Source organism: Gadus morhua, chromosome 1, assembly GCF_902167405.1.
Source record: "Gadus morhua chromosome 1, gadMor3.0, whole genome shotgun sequence".
In the NCBI taxonomy this organism is placed as follows: domain Eukaryota; kingdom Metazoa; phylum Chordata; class Actinopteri; order Gadiformes; family Gadidae; genus Gadus; species Gadus morhua.
The window spans coordinates 10754118-10769117 of NC_044048.1; the positions used below are offsets into that span (position 1 = coordinate 10754118).

At 49.5% G+C, this 15000-nt stretch overlaps 3 protein-coding genes across 7 annotated transcripts in view; 1 reads left to right on the forward strand and 2 right to left on the reverse strand.

Annotated features, from left to right (window-relative positions):
* sema3ga (sema domain, immunoglobulin domain (Ig), short basic domain, secreted, (semaphorin) 3Ga) overlaps positions 1-6249 on the forward strand; it is a 17357-nt gene extending 11108 nt beyond the window's left edge. The window contains exons 3-18 of one of the 2 annotated variants that reach the window (XM_030357763.1): positions 69-229; positions 387-449; positions 598-717; positions 934-1027; positions 1159-1278; positions 1890-2035; positions 2459-2573; positions 2695-2764; positions 3009-3153; positions 3308-3530; positions 3714-3802; positions 3888-3929; positions 4063-4220; positions 4481-4548; positions 4703-4827; positions 5011-5445. In XM_030357763.1, the coding sequence (XP_030213623.1) occupies positions 69-229; positions 387-449; positions 598-717; positions 934-1027; positions 1159-1278; positions 1890-2035; positions 2459-2573; positions 2695-2764; positions 3009-3153; positions 3308-3530; positions 3714-3802; positions 3888-3929; positions 4063-4220; positions 4481-4548; positions 4703-4827; positions 5011-5445 (2174 nt within the window). Of the gene's footprint in view, positions 1-68; positions 230-386; positions 450-597; positions 718-933; positions 1028-1158; positions 1279-1889; positions 2036-2458; positions 2574-2694; positions 2765-3008; positions 3154-3307; positions 3531-3713; positions 3803-3887; positions 3930-4062; positions 4221-4480; positions 4549-4702; positions 4828-5010 lie in introns of both variants that reach the window. The other variant, XM_030357760.1, reaches the window with a different exon arrangement.
* wasb (WASP actin nucleation promoting factor b) lies at positions 6241-10679 on the reverse strand. Of its 2 annotated transcripts, XM_030357799.1 has the most exons (11): positions 10357-10675; positions 9409-9549; positions 9186-9272; positions 8956-9052; positions 8718-8747; positions 8589-8621; positions 8315-8492; positions 7838-8013; positions 7072-7742; positions 6727-6838; positions 6241-6613 (listed from the first exon to the last, which is right to left on the reverse strand). In XM_030357799.1, exons 1-11 carry the CDS (start codon positions 10456-10458, stop codon positions 6555-6557), a joined length of 1686 nt encoding a protein of 561 aa, XP_030213659.1. In that variant the 5' UTR covers positions 10459-10675; the 3' UTR covers positions 6241-6554. The 2 variants fall into 2 exon arrangements, with proteins under 2 accessions (XP_030213659.1, XP_030213669.1); XM_030357809.1 differs by lacking the exon at positions 9186-9272 and having other exon boundaries at positions 10357-10679.
* A 410-nt stretch (positions 10680-11089) lies between these two features.
* Positions 11090-15000, reverse strand: part of LOC115545056 (sodium-coupled neutral amino acid transporter 3) — a 10903-nt gene continuing 6992 nt past the window's right edge. For 2 of the 3 annotated variants that reach the window (XM_030357832.1, XM_030357842.1), the window contains exons 12-16: positions 14889-14989; positions 14635-14759; positions 14092-14236; positions 12911-13014; positions 12487-12591 (exon numbers count right to left, since the gene is read on the reverse strand). In XM_030357832.1, coding sequence (XP_030213692.1) covers positions 12487-12591; positions 12911-13014; positions 14092-14236; positions 14635-14759; positions 14889-14989 — 580 coding nt within the window. Of the gene's footprint in view, positions 12592-12910; positions 13015-14091; positions 14237-14634; positions 14760-14888; positions 14990-15000 lie in introns of all 3 variants that reach the window. The other variant, XM_030357823.1, reaches the window with a different exon arrangement.

Sequence of the window (15000 nt, forward strand, 5' to 3'; positions counted from 1 at the left end):
ACCTCAGAGACGTGTTAAGACCTTGTGAACAAACCCGACCGTGTGTGTCTGTCGCTCCCTCGCCACAGAGCTGCTGGACACGCGCGCGGCCCGGCCCTTCAGCTTCGCCTTCAACACCAGCGACTACCGCATCCTCCTGATGGACCAGGACCAGGGCCGGCTGTACCTGGGCAGCCGGGAGTACCTGGTGGCCCTGGACATGCAGAACGTCAACAAGGAGCCCCTCATAGTAAGTCCTCTCTGCTTCGCTGCTGTGGCACTGCCTCCCAGTGCTGCTGTCTCCGCTTGTTCCGTAGTTCTGTTTTCCCTGGGCCGCATGGTCCGCATGGAGGGACGGTGTGAAGTCTGTGCTCGGTTTAACTGCAGCTGTGCTTCCTCAAACGCAGATCCACTGGCCGGCGTCTGCGAAAAGAAAGGGAGAATGTCAGATGACAGGAAAGGGAAGACAGGTATGATCATGTTTCTGTTGTTTGTTTTTTTCCCCCCTGCCTTTTCATTGATGGGCATCTGTGTGTGTGTGTGCGCCGTGCGGAGGAAGGAAAGAGCACGTATCCCCCTGTGGTGTTTGACATCCATCCGTCTGTCCCTTTGTTGCAGGGTGAATGTGCCAACTTTGTGCGGTTAATAGAGCCGTGGAACCGCACCCACCTCTACACCTGTGGAACGGGGGCCTACCAGCCCATCTGCACCTTCATCAACCGGGGATGGAGGGCGGAGGTGAACACCCGTTCTGAAACAAAACCAAAGAAAAGAAACAAAGAGAAAACTGAATGTACATGAGTGGAAGGAGGGCTGTGGCGGCTCTGTCCCCCTTCACTTTTAATGGCCACCAATCTGGTCCACGGCTTTGTTTACAACCTCCCCGAAGTCCCTGGTGGCGTTCGCAGCCGCCTATTTTTACACGTCCTCTCTGTGGCTAATCTGTTCCTGCAGGACTACCTGTTCAGACTGGTCCCCGGGTATGCGGATTCAGGGAAGGGGAAATGTTCCTACGATCCGAACCAGGAGAACATTGCCGTTCTGATCGGTAAGACCGACGCAGTGCATTGAAGCGTCCATGGCTCTGCACGGGTTCAGCGGGTCAGCGGGGGGGGTTGTCGGTTCCATTCCCACCCTAACCTTTGGCATTTGTCGTTTTGTTCGCTGTTTCACCTGCAGACGGCAATCTCTACGCAGGGGTCCACATCGACTTCATGAGCACGGATGCTGCTCTGTTCAGAACCATGGGGGGCCGGACAGCAATCAGGACGGAGCAATATGACTCTCGGTGGCTCAACGGTGAGACTTTAGAGGGGGGGGGGGGGGGGGGGGGGGGGGCTTTAAAGGACAAGACTGCTCTGGGTAATCAAACCATTGTAACCTCTCTCCTGGCCTCACCCAAACATCCGTTGCCAATATTATTTTTCAAAAGAATTAATAAATAATTAACTAATTGTGAATTATTAATAAAGGCCCACGCTAACTGCCCGATTCTGCCTTAGAGGATTTAGCGCGCGCCTGCCATGAGGGTTAATAGCGGTAGCACTTAAGTCAAGACCTTTGTTTAACTACTTGTTTGGCGATTCACCGTTTTCTGTCCACAACTCTGTACTGACGGGACTTATTCCAAAAGATTAAAGAGCTATATTGCTATTGAAGGATAGGATAGTCTTTATTGTCCCTGAGGGGCGATTTGGTTTGCAAACAGTAGTCAACATAACCAATAAACATCATAAAATACAAATTAAAAAAAAGATTACAAAAAACGAACCATTATATCAGTAACCTATGTCCCTAAGCCAGTAGAGACCGTTACAATGGCTTCATCCCAGACTGGTATGTCCTCTAAGTAACGTGTGACTCAACTGGTTGAGCATGCCTATCGTCACATCTCCCCCCCACCACCACAGAGCCGGTGTTCCTGAAGATCCAGCAGATCCCAGACAGCGCAGAGCGGAATGACAACAAGCTGTACTTCTTCTTCCGTGAGAAGAGCCTGGACTCAGTGAGCGGGGCGAGCCCCAGCGTCCTGGCCCGCGTGGGGAGAGTGTGTCTGGTGAGTCCCAACCAACACGCAGGATGTGCTCCCTTTACAACGCTTTGAATCAAAGAACATATCGTTAGCCTCATAGCATAATCGGCTAAGTCATATTTTGGCCAAATTGTGATATCTAACCTAACTCTACTCTACTAACGCTACTGATTCAGTGGCTATATCCTAAGCCAATCAGAGTGCTTTTTACATTCCATGATCACTATCTGCCTAAGTCATCTGTTTCACTGAGGCATTTTTGACGCTCAATTCAAGATGAACCTTAAAATACAACTCAGGCAATTATGCTATGAGGCTAACGATATCATGTCAACGCTGTGGTGTTTTAAAGGTGATTTGTGCAGAAGCGGTCCCATCGCTACCGAGTCCCTACTTAATCATTTAGCAGCCTAAGATAACCCTAACCACCAGACTATCTCTTCCTAGAACGACGAGGGGGGGCAGAAGTCTCTGGTGAACCGCTGGACCACGTTCCTGAAGGCCCGCCTCATATGCTCGGTGCTGGGGGAGGACGGGGTGGAGACGGCCTTTGATGAACTCAGTAAGACGCTAAATGAATTACACCGGCTCCCATGAAACAGGCCTTCAATGGAATCCGAACCGCATTCCCCGACGGGAGTGCTGCCACTAAGTGATGGATCTCTCTGTCATCCCTCTTCCAGGGGATGTGTTCATTCAGCCAACGCAGGATGAGAAGAACCCAGTGGTGTACGCTCTGTTCACCACCGCTGGGTGAGTCGCTAAGGAGGATTTATGTGGTCTATCTATGGCACACTTTGCCTTCAGTCTCTCTAGTGTGGGATGAGGAAGAGAATACTGGACAAGAATAGACTCGGGCCTCTGAGTATTGCTGTACCTATTTAATATTTTCAGAGGCATGTCCCAGTAATCCCCACACTAATAACAATTCTGTGTGGGTTTGTGGGTGTGTGTGTGTGTGTGCATACGTATGTGTGTGTGTGTGTGTGTGTTCTAGCTCTGTGTTCAAGGGCTCAGCAGTCTGTGTGTACTCCATGGCTGACATCCGCAACGTCTTCAACGGACCTTTTGCCCACAAACACGGTCATAACTATCAATGGACAGAATATACCGGAAAGATACCATACCCCCGGCCTGGCACTGTAGGTTTGATTCTATCTACCAATGAATAATGCATAATCAGATACGACTTTAAGGATTTTCCCTGACCACATTCTAATAAAATGAATAGTGATTTAAGTGAAGGAGAAAAACATAAAATATAGAAATTTCACTTTTATAATTTATTTTTCCTAGTGTCCAGGGGGTACTTTTACGCCTGGCATTGACTCGTCCAAGGACTTCTCTGACGAGGCGGTGAACTTCATGCGAGCCCACCCCCTCATGTTCAACGCTGTATATCCTATCCATCGTCGCCCCCTAGTGGTGAGGAGCGGTGTAGACTACCGGTACACCGCCATGGTAGTGGACCAGGTAGATGCCGTAGATGGCCGCTATGAGGTGCTGTTTCTGGGGACAGGTGAGTTGTAGCGTTTGAGGTTTATTAAATTAAAGTTTTAGTTCAGTTAACTTGATGTATAGGTATAAAGCAGAAGTGGGATATTTGGCACAATGCAGTATGATAAAAAAAAAGCTTTGTAAGTTTGGGTTTTTTTTATTTGTGTTTTGTGCTGAATATAATCTCCCCTTTTTACTCTGACAGATCATGGCACTGTCCAAAAGGTCATCGTCCTGCCTAAAGACCCCACTAACCTGGAGGAGCTGACTCTGGAGGAAGTCGAGGTGTTCAGGGTACGTACTTATAAGTCGTCCAAATGAACAGCAGCTTTTGAGTTGACGTTAGGCAACATTAAAATGACGTGTTATTTGTTTACAGAACAAGGCGGCCGTGAAGACAATGAAAATATCTTCCAAAAGAGTAAGGAGACACACCCTCGTTTTCCATAACAATGAATCTGTCAAATTGATCTGCATTTTTGAACTTCTACGTATTCTGCGTTCGTCTCCCGTGGCCTAATGCTTTGGTTCCTGTTTGGTTTGCGTCGCCACAGCAACAGCTGTACGTGTCCTCTGACGCCGGGCTGACCCAGGTGTCCCTGCACCGCTGCGGGGTGTACGGCCGGGCCTGCTCCGACTGCTGCCTGGCCCGGGACCCCTACTGCGCCTGGGACGGGGAGACCTGCTCTGCCTTCACCCCCTCCACCAAGAGGTCAGGGTCACACACACACGCACGCACACGCACACACACATGCCCGCACGCACGCACACTCATTGGGTCTTAATCAAAAGATTGCATTTGTTACAGATTACCTTTTGAAACATTGCATGTGATCAGAGGGCTTTTATAATGCAAACAGAAACACAAACAGAATTTTAAACTCTCAATGGAAATGCATGCTATTCACGTGTCCTACCAGCAGGGGGAGATTGTGTGATCGCTGATGATGTGTTGCTTTGCGTTTTCTGAAGGCGAAGCCGAAGGCAGGACGTCAAGCACGGTGATCCGCTGCGACAGTGTCGAGGTTTCAATGCCAAGGGTGACTCAATCATTTGATTAATATTCGTACAGGTTTATTGGCCCCTGAGATCTATTACTGATTCATAACAAAATATAATATTATTATTATCTAATATTAATTAATTAGTCATATGTGTTCACATTCGCTCCATCTCTTCTGCTATGATGTGTAGAGAACCGGCAGAAAGAGATGGTGCAGTTTGGAGTTGAGGGCAGCAGTACATTCCTGGAGTGTGAGCCACGCTCTCCACAGGCCTCCGTCAAATGGCTCTTCCTCCGAGAAGGGAGGAGGAAAGTGGTCAGTCATCCTCCTGCTCTTCCTCCTCCCCCTTCTCCCCTTTCTTCTCCTCCTCCTCCTCCTCCTCCACCTCCTCATTCTCCTCCCCCTTCTCTTCCTCCTCCTCCCCCTCCCCCCCCCCCCCCCTTCCTCCTCCTCCTCATCCACATTATGTGTGACTCATTTGTTTACTCCACCCTGCAGCTCAGTCGGGCCGGCGGAGTTCTCAAAACCAACAACGGCATCCTCCTGAAGGCGCTGAACCAGTCGGACGCCGGGCAGTACCACTGCCTGGCCACGGAGAACAACTTCAAGCACACGGTGACGCGCATCGCCTTGCGCATCCTGGACCGGGACATCGTGCTGGCGCTGACCTCCCGCGACCCCGACAAGGAGCCCCACGCTCCGCCCAAAAGCCCGCCCCACGCCGCCCACCCGCACGCACCCCCGTCCGCCCCCGCCGCACCCACGCCGTTCCCGCCGGAGATCAGACTGATCCACCAGTACTGCCAGTCCTACTGGGAACAGATGAGCTCAAAGAAGCAGCAGCAGCAGCAGCAGCAGCCGCCGCGGCGGCAGCAGACCCGCAAACGCACCAGCCGCAGGCACACAGAGAGCCAGGAGAAGGGCCTGGGCTAGACGCCGGCGGCCGGGACGCTGGAGACGAACTTCCATTGTTACAGTGTCATGCTCCCCCCGACCCCCTAGCCCCCCCCCCGACCGACCAGCCGACCACATCCCCTCAACGTGAGACAGGTGGGGATCTCGTGTCATGAAAAAATATAAAGAAATGTAATATATTAGTTGTGAATATAATATATTGATGTTAACCGTTTGGACGGTAATTTTATTGAGAAGGCGTAATGTGAGGTTATCAATGAAAACGACGTTGCATGCTGTGTTCCTCTTCGCCGGTTGAAAGTCCTACTGTCTGTGGTTGTTGTTGTTGATGTAGTTGTTGTCGTTGTTTATGATGATGTTGTTCTCGCGGTTGTGTTTTGCATTGTTGAATATCGCTGTCCCTTGGGTGTATTGCTTGTGATGGGTCCAGTTGCAGTTTAATGTGGACGTGTGTAGTGACTTTGAGTGTCTACTTTCCTGGTGCCCTGCGCATGTTTGTTGTAGACTTGTATAGCGTACAGTGTTTTTCCAGTTATGCACTTTGACGGTGGTGGTTTTAGAGGGAATGAGTTCTTTTTTGCACATATATGTATGAGATGATATGATATTTACAGCATAGGACATTTGTATGAAAATTTAAGGAAATGGGAATGATACTGGCTTAGACCTAACATAAATTGTCATAGATATGTCACATACTGAATGTTGAAATGATTTAACTGAATGGTATGAGCGATGGCTCGTCTAGATACATTCTCATAACCGGCCACCATCAGCTACAATTTGAGTAACATAAAGCAGGCACCGACGATGTTCAAAATATTTCCTTTATTTTTGAAATGGCATTCAGGCTTGTGATATTATTCATTCAACGGTTTGTTTATATGGGACACCCACCCTGTTTAATCTGAGATTTACTTCACTCTCAATGTTTCAACGCACAAACAAGGGAGATATGACAAACCTGAAAAAAAGAAATCGGTGGACCACGTTGACGCAAACACACACACACACACACACACACACACACACACACACACACACACACACACACACACACACACACACACACACACACACACACACACACACACACACACACAAAGAAACCCTAAACACAACCCTCCTCAATCGTCCCAATCATCGTCGTCATCGTCGTCATCGGCACAGTCTCCCTCATCTTCATCTGCAAAAACAAGGCACAAACACACGCGCACACACAAACACACACACGGAGCGTGAGCTTCACAAGTAACCAGGACCACAGGAATCAGGTGTTGCCTTATATATAATATTTACCAGAGGAGTGAATGGTTTTCCTCCTCTTCTGCATGACCATCATCAGCGCTCCCACGATGCCCTCCCCTTCACCCGCCGATGCGGGCGTAGCGGTCTCAGGGTACTCCGTCACCTGCAACGCAAACAACGTTCGAGAATACCTTTAAGTCCGATCCTGTCCCAGGGCGCCCTGCATGCACTCGTATACTAGACTTCCACGCACTAGCATTGTGTGAGCAGTCAGCCCCCATGCTGGTGACTCCCAGTCACCAGCATGGGGGCTGACTCCCGGTCACCAGCATGTGACTCACAACACGGCAATTAGATATTGGTCATCGTTACATAGGTAAAGACTGGTTTGTTTACATTCTTCAGCTTCCTCCCCAGACGGATCTGGCTGAGCAGGGAGTCACGTCCGTCCGTGACCTCAGACTCGTGTCCTCCTCCTCCTCCTCCTCCTCCTCCTCCTCCTCCACCTCCTCCACCTAGCCTGGCCGCTGGACCCCCAGGGAAGGGAGGAGGGGGGACGGGGAAGTCTTGTTCGTCCTGCAGAGGCTTTGTTGCCGGTGGCGGGGGCGGGGGAGGTGGGCCACCGAGATGAGCGGCTGCCGGGGCGAGGTGGGGGCGGGGGGGTCCCGCGAACGAGTGAGCAGGAGGAGGAGGTGGAGGGGCGGGGCCATGGGATGACATATGGGGAGGCGGCGGCGGGAAATGCTGCTGGTGCGGGGCGTCGAGCTTGGAGGGGGGCGGGGGGTACGCGGGGGACCTGGACTGGGGAGGGGGCGGTGGTGGGTGACCGCCCCGGCTGGTGGGCGGCGGTGGAGGCGGTGGACCCCCGTGAGGAGGCGCTGGACCCCCGTGAGGAGGGGGCGGCGGTGGGGGGCCCCCCCCGCGCTGGGGGGATTGGCCCGGGACGGGAGGCAGGGGGCCCGTGCGGCGCGTGGGCGGCCGGGTCGGGAAAGAAGAGGAGGGGGAGGAGCCCGGCGGAGGCGGGAGAGGGCCCTGACGGCCATGTTGGGGAGGGGGAGGGGGGCCGGCTGAAAACATAAAAAGAAACAGAGAAATTCAGAAGACATTAAACAATGCATTAAAGGGGCTGAGAACACCGACCTAAGAGGCTCATGGGTCTGACCTCTGTTGACCTCCATCTTCACGGCCTCCATGCCCCCCGACTGCTGGATGATGTTGAAGATGAGCTCGGAGGTCTCCTCGTCCTTCATCTCCGCCTCGCCGATCCCCGCGCTGGCCAGCAGCTTCACCAGGTCCGGGTCCATGGTGTTGGGGTCCCAGCCCACGTGGCTCACATGGCTGTACAGCAGGGACAGAGAGGGGGGGAGAGAGGCGGAGAGAGAGAGAGAGAGAGAGAGAGAGAGAGAGATAGTAAGAGAGAGAACGAGAGAGAGAGAGAGAGAGAGAGAGAGAGAGAGAGAGAGAGAGAGAGAGAGAGAGAGAGAGAGAGAGAGAGAGAGAGAGAGAGAGAGAGAGAGAGAAAGAGAGAGAGAGAGAGAAAGAGAGACACACACAGCACAAAGGTTTTTGATCTATCCAGTTCAAACTTGAACCTCCTCAGTTAAATGCATGAGTATTATTCTGGCCTATTGCTGCTCACGTGAAGCCGCTAGGCGCTCCTATGTCGCGCTTGGAGAGTTTGGAGCCCTTGTTTTTTCCTTTCTTCTCCTTCTTCCCTTTCTTGCTGGTGGAGAAGGAGGCAAGCGGCCCGGGCATGGAGCGGAAGGGAGAGGACTGAACGTCCTGGTTTTGGATGTCCACCGTAGCCATGGAAAAACCTTTTGTTCAGTGAACATAAGTCAGATCCTAGCGTTGAGGGTTAGCAGTGCTAATAAAACCATGCATATAGGAGATGGGGGGGGAGGGGGGATTACCTTTGTTTGTCGGTGGTGGAGGCAAACTTCGGCCTGTTGCGAGTTATAGAAAAAAAGACGGATGTTAGATGTTGAAGGATGTTGATTTGGAAATGGAACTATGGCATCCAATGACACTGTTTATCTCACCATTGGAAGACTGAGGTTGTTGTGTCTTTTCTGTCATTGCCATGGAGACAGGTACATGATTAATGTCAATAGCCTTTCAGTCAATACTAGTCATTAGTCTTCAATCAAAACATAAGGGTATGTTATGGCTGTGGAGATGTGCCTTTGAGATGCATGTATTTTGCATAGACAAATCAGGCATTAGGTACGACAAAGAGAAGGCAATTATTTAAATGTTGCAAATATTTACTTGACCGACCTCGACGGTTATTTCTTTGGTTAATCTTGTCCTCTACGACACGTTGGAAGATTTCCGCTTCTTGCGTACTGGCAAAGCTGAGCCCCACTTGGCAATCCTGTGTTGCATTCGAATAAAACAGCAGCATGGGGGGGGGGGGGGGGGGGGGGGGGCATAGAGTGTGTTATGAATAAGTGAATCATCTGAATCATGTGCATTTTGAAAACGCCAAGAGTCAAGATAGGTCCTACATCAGCTGGGAATGTGTGGAAGTACGGCCGAGGACAGCTGTAAACAAACTGCGAGTAGAGCTCCTGCTCCCAGAACTGAACTCCAGCCTGAAACGATGACATCAGACAGGGTTATGCGTTCAGTAGTCGTCCACTGGAGCCAGTGATTAGGCCCTGGCCACACACAAGGTGGACGAACCAGTCCCAGTCCCAGTAGCTACTGTGTTCCTCTGGCTGGGTTTACCTTCAGGTCGAACACGCGTATGAAGTAGGACCTCTGGGGGTTGTCCTTCACAAAGCGGACCACCCCGGTGTGCTGCAGGGTCCACACCGACGGGCTGTGAGGCAGGGCCATGTACAGCTGGACCACCGCGGTGGCCATAGCCTACACACACACGCACGCACACGCACGCACACACGCACACACCACACACACGCACACGCACACACACACACACACACAAACACACACATAAATACATACACATACACATGTAAATATACACTCGCTAAGGCATACACGCACAGATGCAAACATACCCTCAAACACACACACACACACAACAAACGGAGGCAAGCATCTAACCACACACACAAACACACAAACATTGAAAATATGTGTAGTGACTATACTTCCGTGAGGAACATTGGTGTTCACGTAATGCACGCATAAGTCACTCATATAGTCATGAAACAAAGTAGGGATATAGGAACTACATTTTCAGGCCAGCCTGAACCAACTTGGCTTGGTTTCCTTCAACCAGCTGAAGACTGAACTCACTTCAACTAATTAGAAACTAAAGAGGGCACTTCACCTCTAACTCTGACACCAGAGGAGGAGGAAACTGCTCAACTTCAGCTTCCTCTTGCGGCAGCTTGCTATTCTCATCTAATGACATCACACAGTTCGCAGCCTAGCGTGTCAATGCAATTCACATAAGGCACCCAAAAAGGCCCACGAGTAAGATCTAATGCGACCTTTGGTAGTTCATGTGAACAGAGCAAGGCCTCCAGGCCTGCAGCCACAAGCTGAATAACCTGTAATACTCAACATGCTTTACTCAATACTCATAGTCTTGAGTAGGGCCAATACTAAAGACACACAGAGCAGCGCACCAAACACTGGTTAACATACGACCCCTCCCCCCCCCCGCCCACCCACCCACCCTTCCGTCCCTCAGTGACAACTTACAGTACACCTTCTTCCCAGGAGTTCCTCCATCTTCTCGTTCTCCTCCAGGGTCAGCAGGGAGCTGTGGGTGCCCTCCCTAGCGCTCCTGGATCCCCGGGTCATGGTGGTGCTGTGGCGCGGGGCAGAGACCTTCCCTCCTCTCTCTGTCGCTCTCTACACCTCGGCCTCGCAGTAACTAAGAAGCTGATGCGAGCCAGGGAGTTTTTCTGTGTGTGTGTGCACACGGCAGACAAGAACAGGAAGTGGACGACCGCATTTTTCAACCCGTTTCTTTTCTCTGTCTCTATCTCTCGCTCGCTCGGTCTCTCTATCTCTCGCTCGGTCTCTCTCTCTCTCTCTCTCTCTCTCTCTCTCTCTCTCTCTCTCTCTCTCTCTCTCTCTCTCTCTCTCTCTCTCTCTCTCTCTCTCGCTCTCTCTCTCTCTCTCTCTCTCCCTCTCTCTCTCTCTCTCTCTCTGTGTCTCATGGGCTGAACCCAAATTAGCCTGATACTTCCACTTTTAAAGTGCTGCTCTGACAGTTCAACAGTTTCTGCTTTTTATGAGCAGGACTTCTCTCAATATATCTATTTACCTATATCTATATCTATATGTTTATTTATATTCACTTATTTATATGTATACATGCATGTACTATATACATATATATACATACACATATATGTATAAATAGCCTTACTTTTCTGATGAATTTCCATGAAATGTGGTGACCCAAGAATTTGAAAACATTCCCAGATAATATATAATACATTTTATTGACTTACAGATCGCATAATTCAAATTAATTTAAAAAGAAACAAGTAAACAACAAAAACCAAATACATTAAAGACACCACCAACACGATTGATTAAGGTCCATAGATTACAAATTGATCAATTCCTTGGGAGGGTTAGTGGGACATTGTTTTTACCATCCATTGATAGCACTTTTATTCTGATGGCTCTCCCTGGACATTATATCATTTGACATAAGGTACACGTGGTTGTCTTTTATTAAAACCCATTCAGTCGGGCTACCCCAACCTGACACAAAATGGCTCATTTTTTGGTTTTGGTTTGCAATGCATTGTAGGTTTTTTTACTCAAATGGATAAAAACACAGTTTAGCTTTAGCAGCCTTTTTCTATTTACTTCTTCTGAACTGTGAGACAAATAAATATGAATGCTTCAGTTGTGGTTATCAACATTACCAACACTGACATGATACAGGTTCAATACAATCAGCTTTGAGAGGGTTTCTCTTGACTGTTAAAAGAGGAGACGACATGCTGATCGAGCCTTTACACTGACAGGAAATGTTTAGTGTGTGATGGTGCACTGTGCACACATACAGAGCCTGTCTAACCACAAGCTGCTAGATTAGCCAGGCTAATCCTTGTGACGCATTAACCACAGTGTTAACAATCGTGATACACTTGTTGGACAACAGTTAACGATGATAAAAAATGGAGGGAATGTTTATATGTAGAAACATATGTAGAAAAAGGGTTATGAGTAGAAAAATGTGTTGCCACTCGTCACCCGTCATTGCTAGTCAATGTGTTGTTATCTGATTCAGATAATGACAGTTATTTGGCCTTTTTGTTGGGGGAGGGAATGAAATGATTGCAACATGCCACAATATGAGTCGGATACTCCAAAAACAGCTGCAACTGGTGCTCCATCTAGAGGTCGAAGGTGGCGGCCATATCAAGTAGCACGAGTTTTAATTATGGCAGTGGCTGGCATATTCCAATCTATACACACAATCTGTACCATCTTTGGCAGTTCCATTTCATTGCTTCTACACCCTCACCCCTGATTCGCCCCAGAGGAACCAAGGCCATCTCTATAGGGGTTTGCCAGACTATGTTGCGTTTCGACAGTGTCAACCAACGAGTTAAATGCCAAACTGCAGTGTTAAGATAGTTATGATATGTGTGTTCGCTCTCAATGTGTGTGTTCTCCCCCCCCACCAAGCGTCAATGCCTTTGCGTGGTAGGTAAGAGGATGTGGGGGAAACCCACTGGGTTTCCCCATGATAAGAAAACAGGGCAGATGGAGGGTGGGGGAGGGGGGAAGGTTGGGGGACCGGGGCAGCTTTGGTTGCCATTCAGGTATTGAAGTACTTGTTTTGTCCGAGTCGGAGAGTAACTAGTGACCACCTCCGCTGTGGACGACTCCAGACACCCAGTCAGTGATGATGAAGGTCAGGCTCATTATCATGAGGATGAATCCCAGCGCAGCAAAGCACGCCGCCTGACAGAAGGAGAGCAGAGAGTGAGTCGATGGTAAAGGTGCTTCCAGCAGCAGACGCAGCAGGGAGAGATGCTGAGAGTCAACGCAGTTTGAAGCTAAGCATTTGAAAATGCAGCACAGTTCGTTGATATAAACGCAAATGCGAACATTTACTGGGTGTTCCCTGATTAGCTGCCTGAGGATTTTAATCCTTTCTGTCTTAGTGCAAGCAGTGTTTTGTAAAAATGAGACAGCTGGATCATTTCTACGGGGTCCCAAGAGAGCAGTGATCATGTGGTCCTAGTGGGCACTACGGGGATGAAGGGGGGAAGGGCTGTACCAGAATCTTTGTCCAGGACAGCAGAGGCTCCTGCTCCTCAGGAATGATCCGGATGTAGAAGATCCCCGGCAGGATGAAGATGAGGCTGGGGGCCGAGGTGGCTCCTGGAGGAGGAGGTGGAGGAGGAGGAGGAGGAGGAGGAGGAGGTAGAGGGGGTGGAATTAAAAAAAGAGAAGCGCAACATGAGAGCTGATGGAGGGCAGCGGTGCAAGAAATCACACAGAACTCGAATAGAAAACACGGTCCAGATCTAAACTAGTACTCGTTTTCTTGTTTTTTTGTAGTAGCGCTGTCAAGTTCTGGTCAGTTGGTCGATTATTGTGTCAGAAAAAACATTAATCACAAAAACAAATAATATCGGGCTCTGTATTTGCTGTTATAATAATCGTATGGTTCGATAGACTATAGGAATGTTTTCACAATTTTTAACTCGCCCAACTCGATGACAAATAAGTCGGTAGTGTGGCAGCATTTAGTAAAAAGAAGACAAAAAAGTATAGATTTTTTGTTGTCTGTTAGGCTCTTTTTTGACGTTTGTGTTTAAAGACGCTCTGTGGCTCGTCAATATCACTGACGGGATATTTAGGATAACAGATAGAATAGAGTGCACTGTGGCAGGTTAAGTGAATCTAGAGATAATGTAATCATATTTTATTAAAATTTTCAACAGATGGATTGAGTTCTTCAAATTTCAGTCAACCAAGATTTTCTTTGGCTGACTTCAGTCTACAGTCATTTTGTACGCACTTTAATTTATAAAGTTGACCCCTAATTTTTCCACTAATGGATTCCACTAATGTAGACATATCAGAGTGAAAGTCAGTTTCACCTGTATGTAAGTATTTTGTACGATTTGAATGCATTAACCGTTGGGATCATTTTGTAGAGTGAGTCATATCCAGTTTCATTGGGTGTCAGTGGGGCTGCCGTGTGGTTTGTATTTTGCATAATGAGTAGAAATATCGCCCCAACAATGTCTCTGTGGAGGAGTGTGGCTACCCCACGGCTCTGAGGCTGGAATATACCCCGCTAGTCACATGGGACTCAGGCGGGCCCCTCGATTGGCTGTCTTGAGACGTGACCTTTTGCTTTAGAGTTCTCAGAGACTCAGGTTCAGGCCTGCAGGCCTAACGGAGGGGCAATGGAACCACGTCGACCACTTCAACTAGGTGATGGCGTACCGATGAGGCCGAAGATGTCGCGTATGGAGGGCACCAGGATGACCAGCAGGTTGACGATGACCAGCAGCACCACGGCGATGGCGATGTGCCGTGCCCAGTGGAAGGGCTTGTCCGGGCAGACGATCTGGATGATCGCCCTGCGGATCTGAAGGACGCAATGAATATGCGGTTCATTATGAAATGCACATCGTTCTGTTTTCCCTGGTCGATGCTGCAGGACGCTGTCCTTGCACTAGGGGGTTAATGGAGGGAGGAGCGGGGGGGGGGGCAAACACGGTCAGACACACAAATAGGAACAAACAACGTGCAAACCATTTACTGTTTCAAATGATCCTCATTAGTTGGGGGATGGGGGAGGAGAACATTCATTGACCACACAGACCACATATCTGTTAACCACCTCACTGATCCCACGAGACTCAGACACACGTGCAACCTAAAGTCATGAGACCTATTTTGGGTCACTCGGCTGACATGAGGTTCTGGATTTGTCTATGTGTGTGTGTGTGTGTGTCTGTGTGCGCGCGTGTGCGTGTGTCTCACCGGGAACAGGACCACGGGGACGGTGAGAGTGACGGCCACCAGCACGGCCAGACGCACGCACAGGAAGAGCACGTCCAGGGGGTCCACCTGGCTGTAGGTGTGCAGGAGCTCCGGCTCCACGCCCACTGCACACGCCAAGGCAGAGAGCAGCAGGGGTCAGAGCTCCTCATACGCAGCAATGCATCTGGCAGGAATGGTAATGCATATTCTTTGACTTGACGGCATGACTTATAGAAGTGTCGTTAGGGCCTTACTATAAAAGGTGAGGTAGCCGAACAGCGCGGTGAGCAGGTACATGACGAACATGGCCAAGATGGAGATGTTGGCCACTCTCTGCATCCGCTTCTTGTTAGCACTGAAACAATA

Coding starts and splice junctions, on each gene's coding strand:
- wasb (XM_030357799.1), bottom strand. CDS start 10,458: ATGACCCGGGGATCCAGGAGCGCTAGGGAGGGCACCCACAGCTCCCTG. Junction 6,839..7,071: donor TGGGGAGGAAGCTGAAGAAT/GTAAACAAACCA, acceptor TTTGCGTTGCAG/GTGACGGAGTACCCTGAGAC. Junction 6,614..6,726: donor GAAAACCATTCACTCCTCTG/GTAAATATTATA, acceptor TTGTTTTTGCAG/ATGAAGATGAGGGAGACTGT.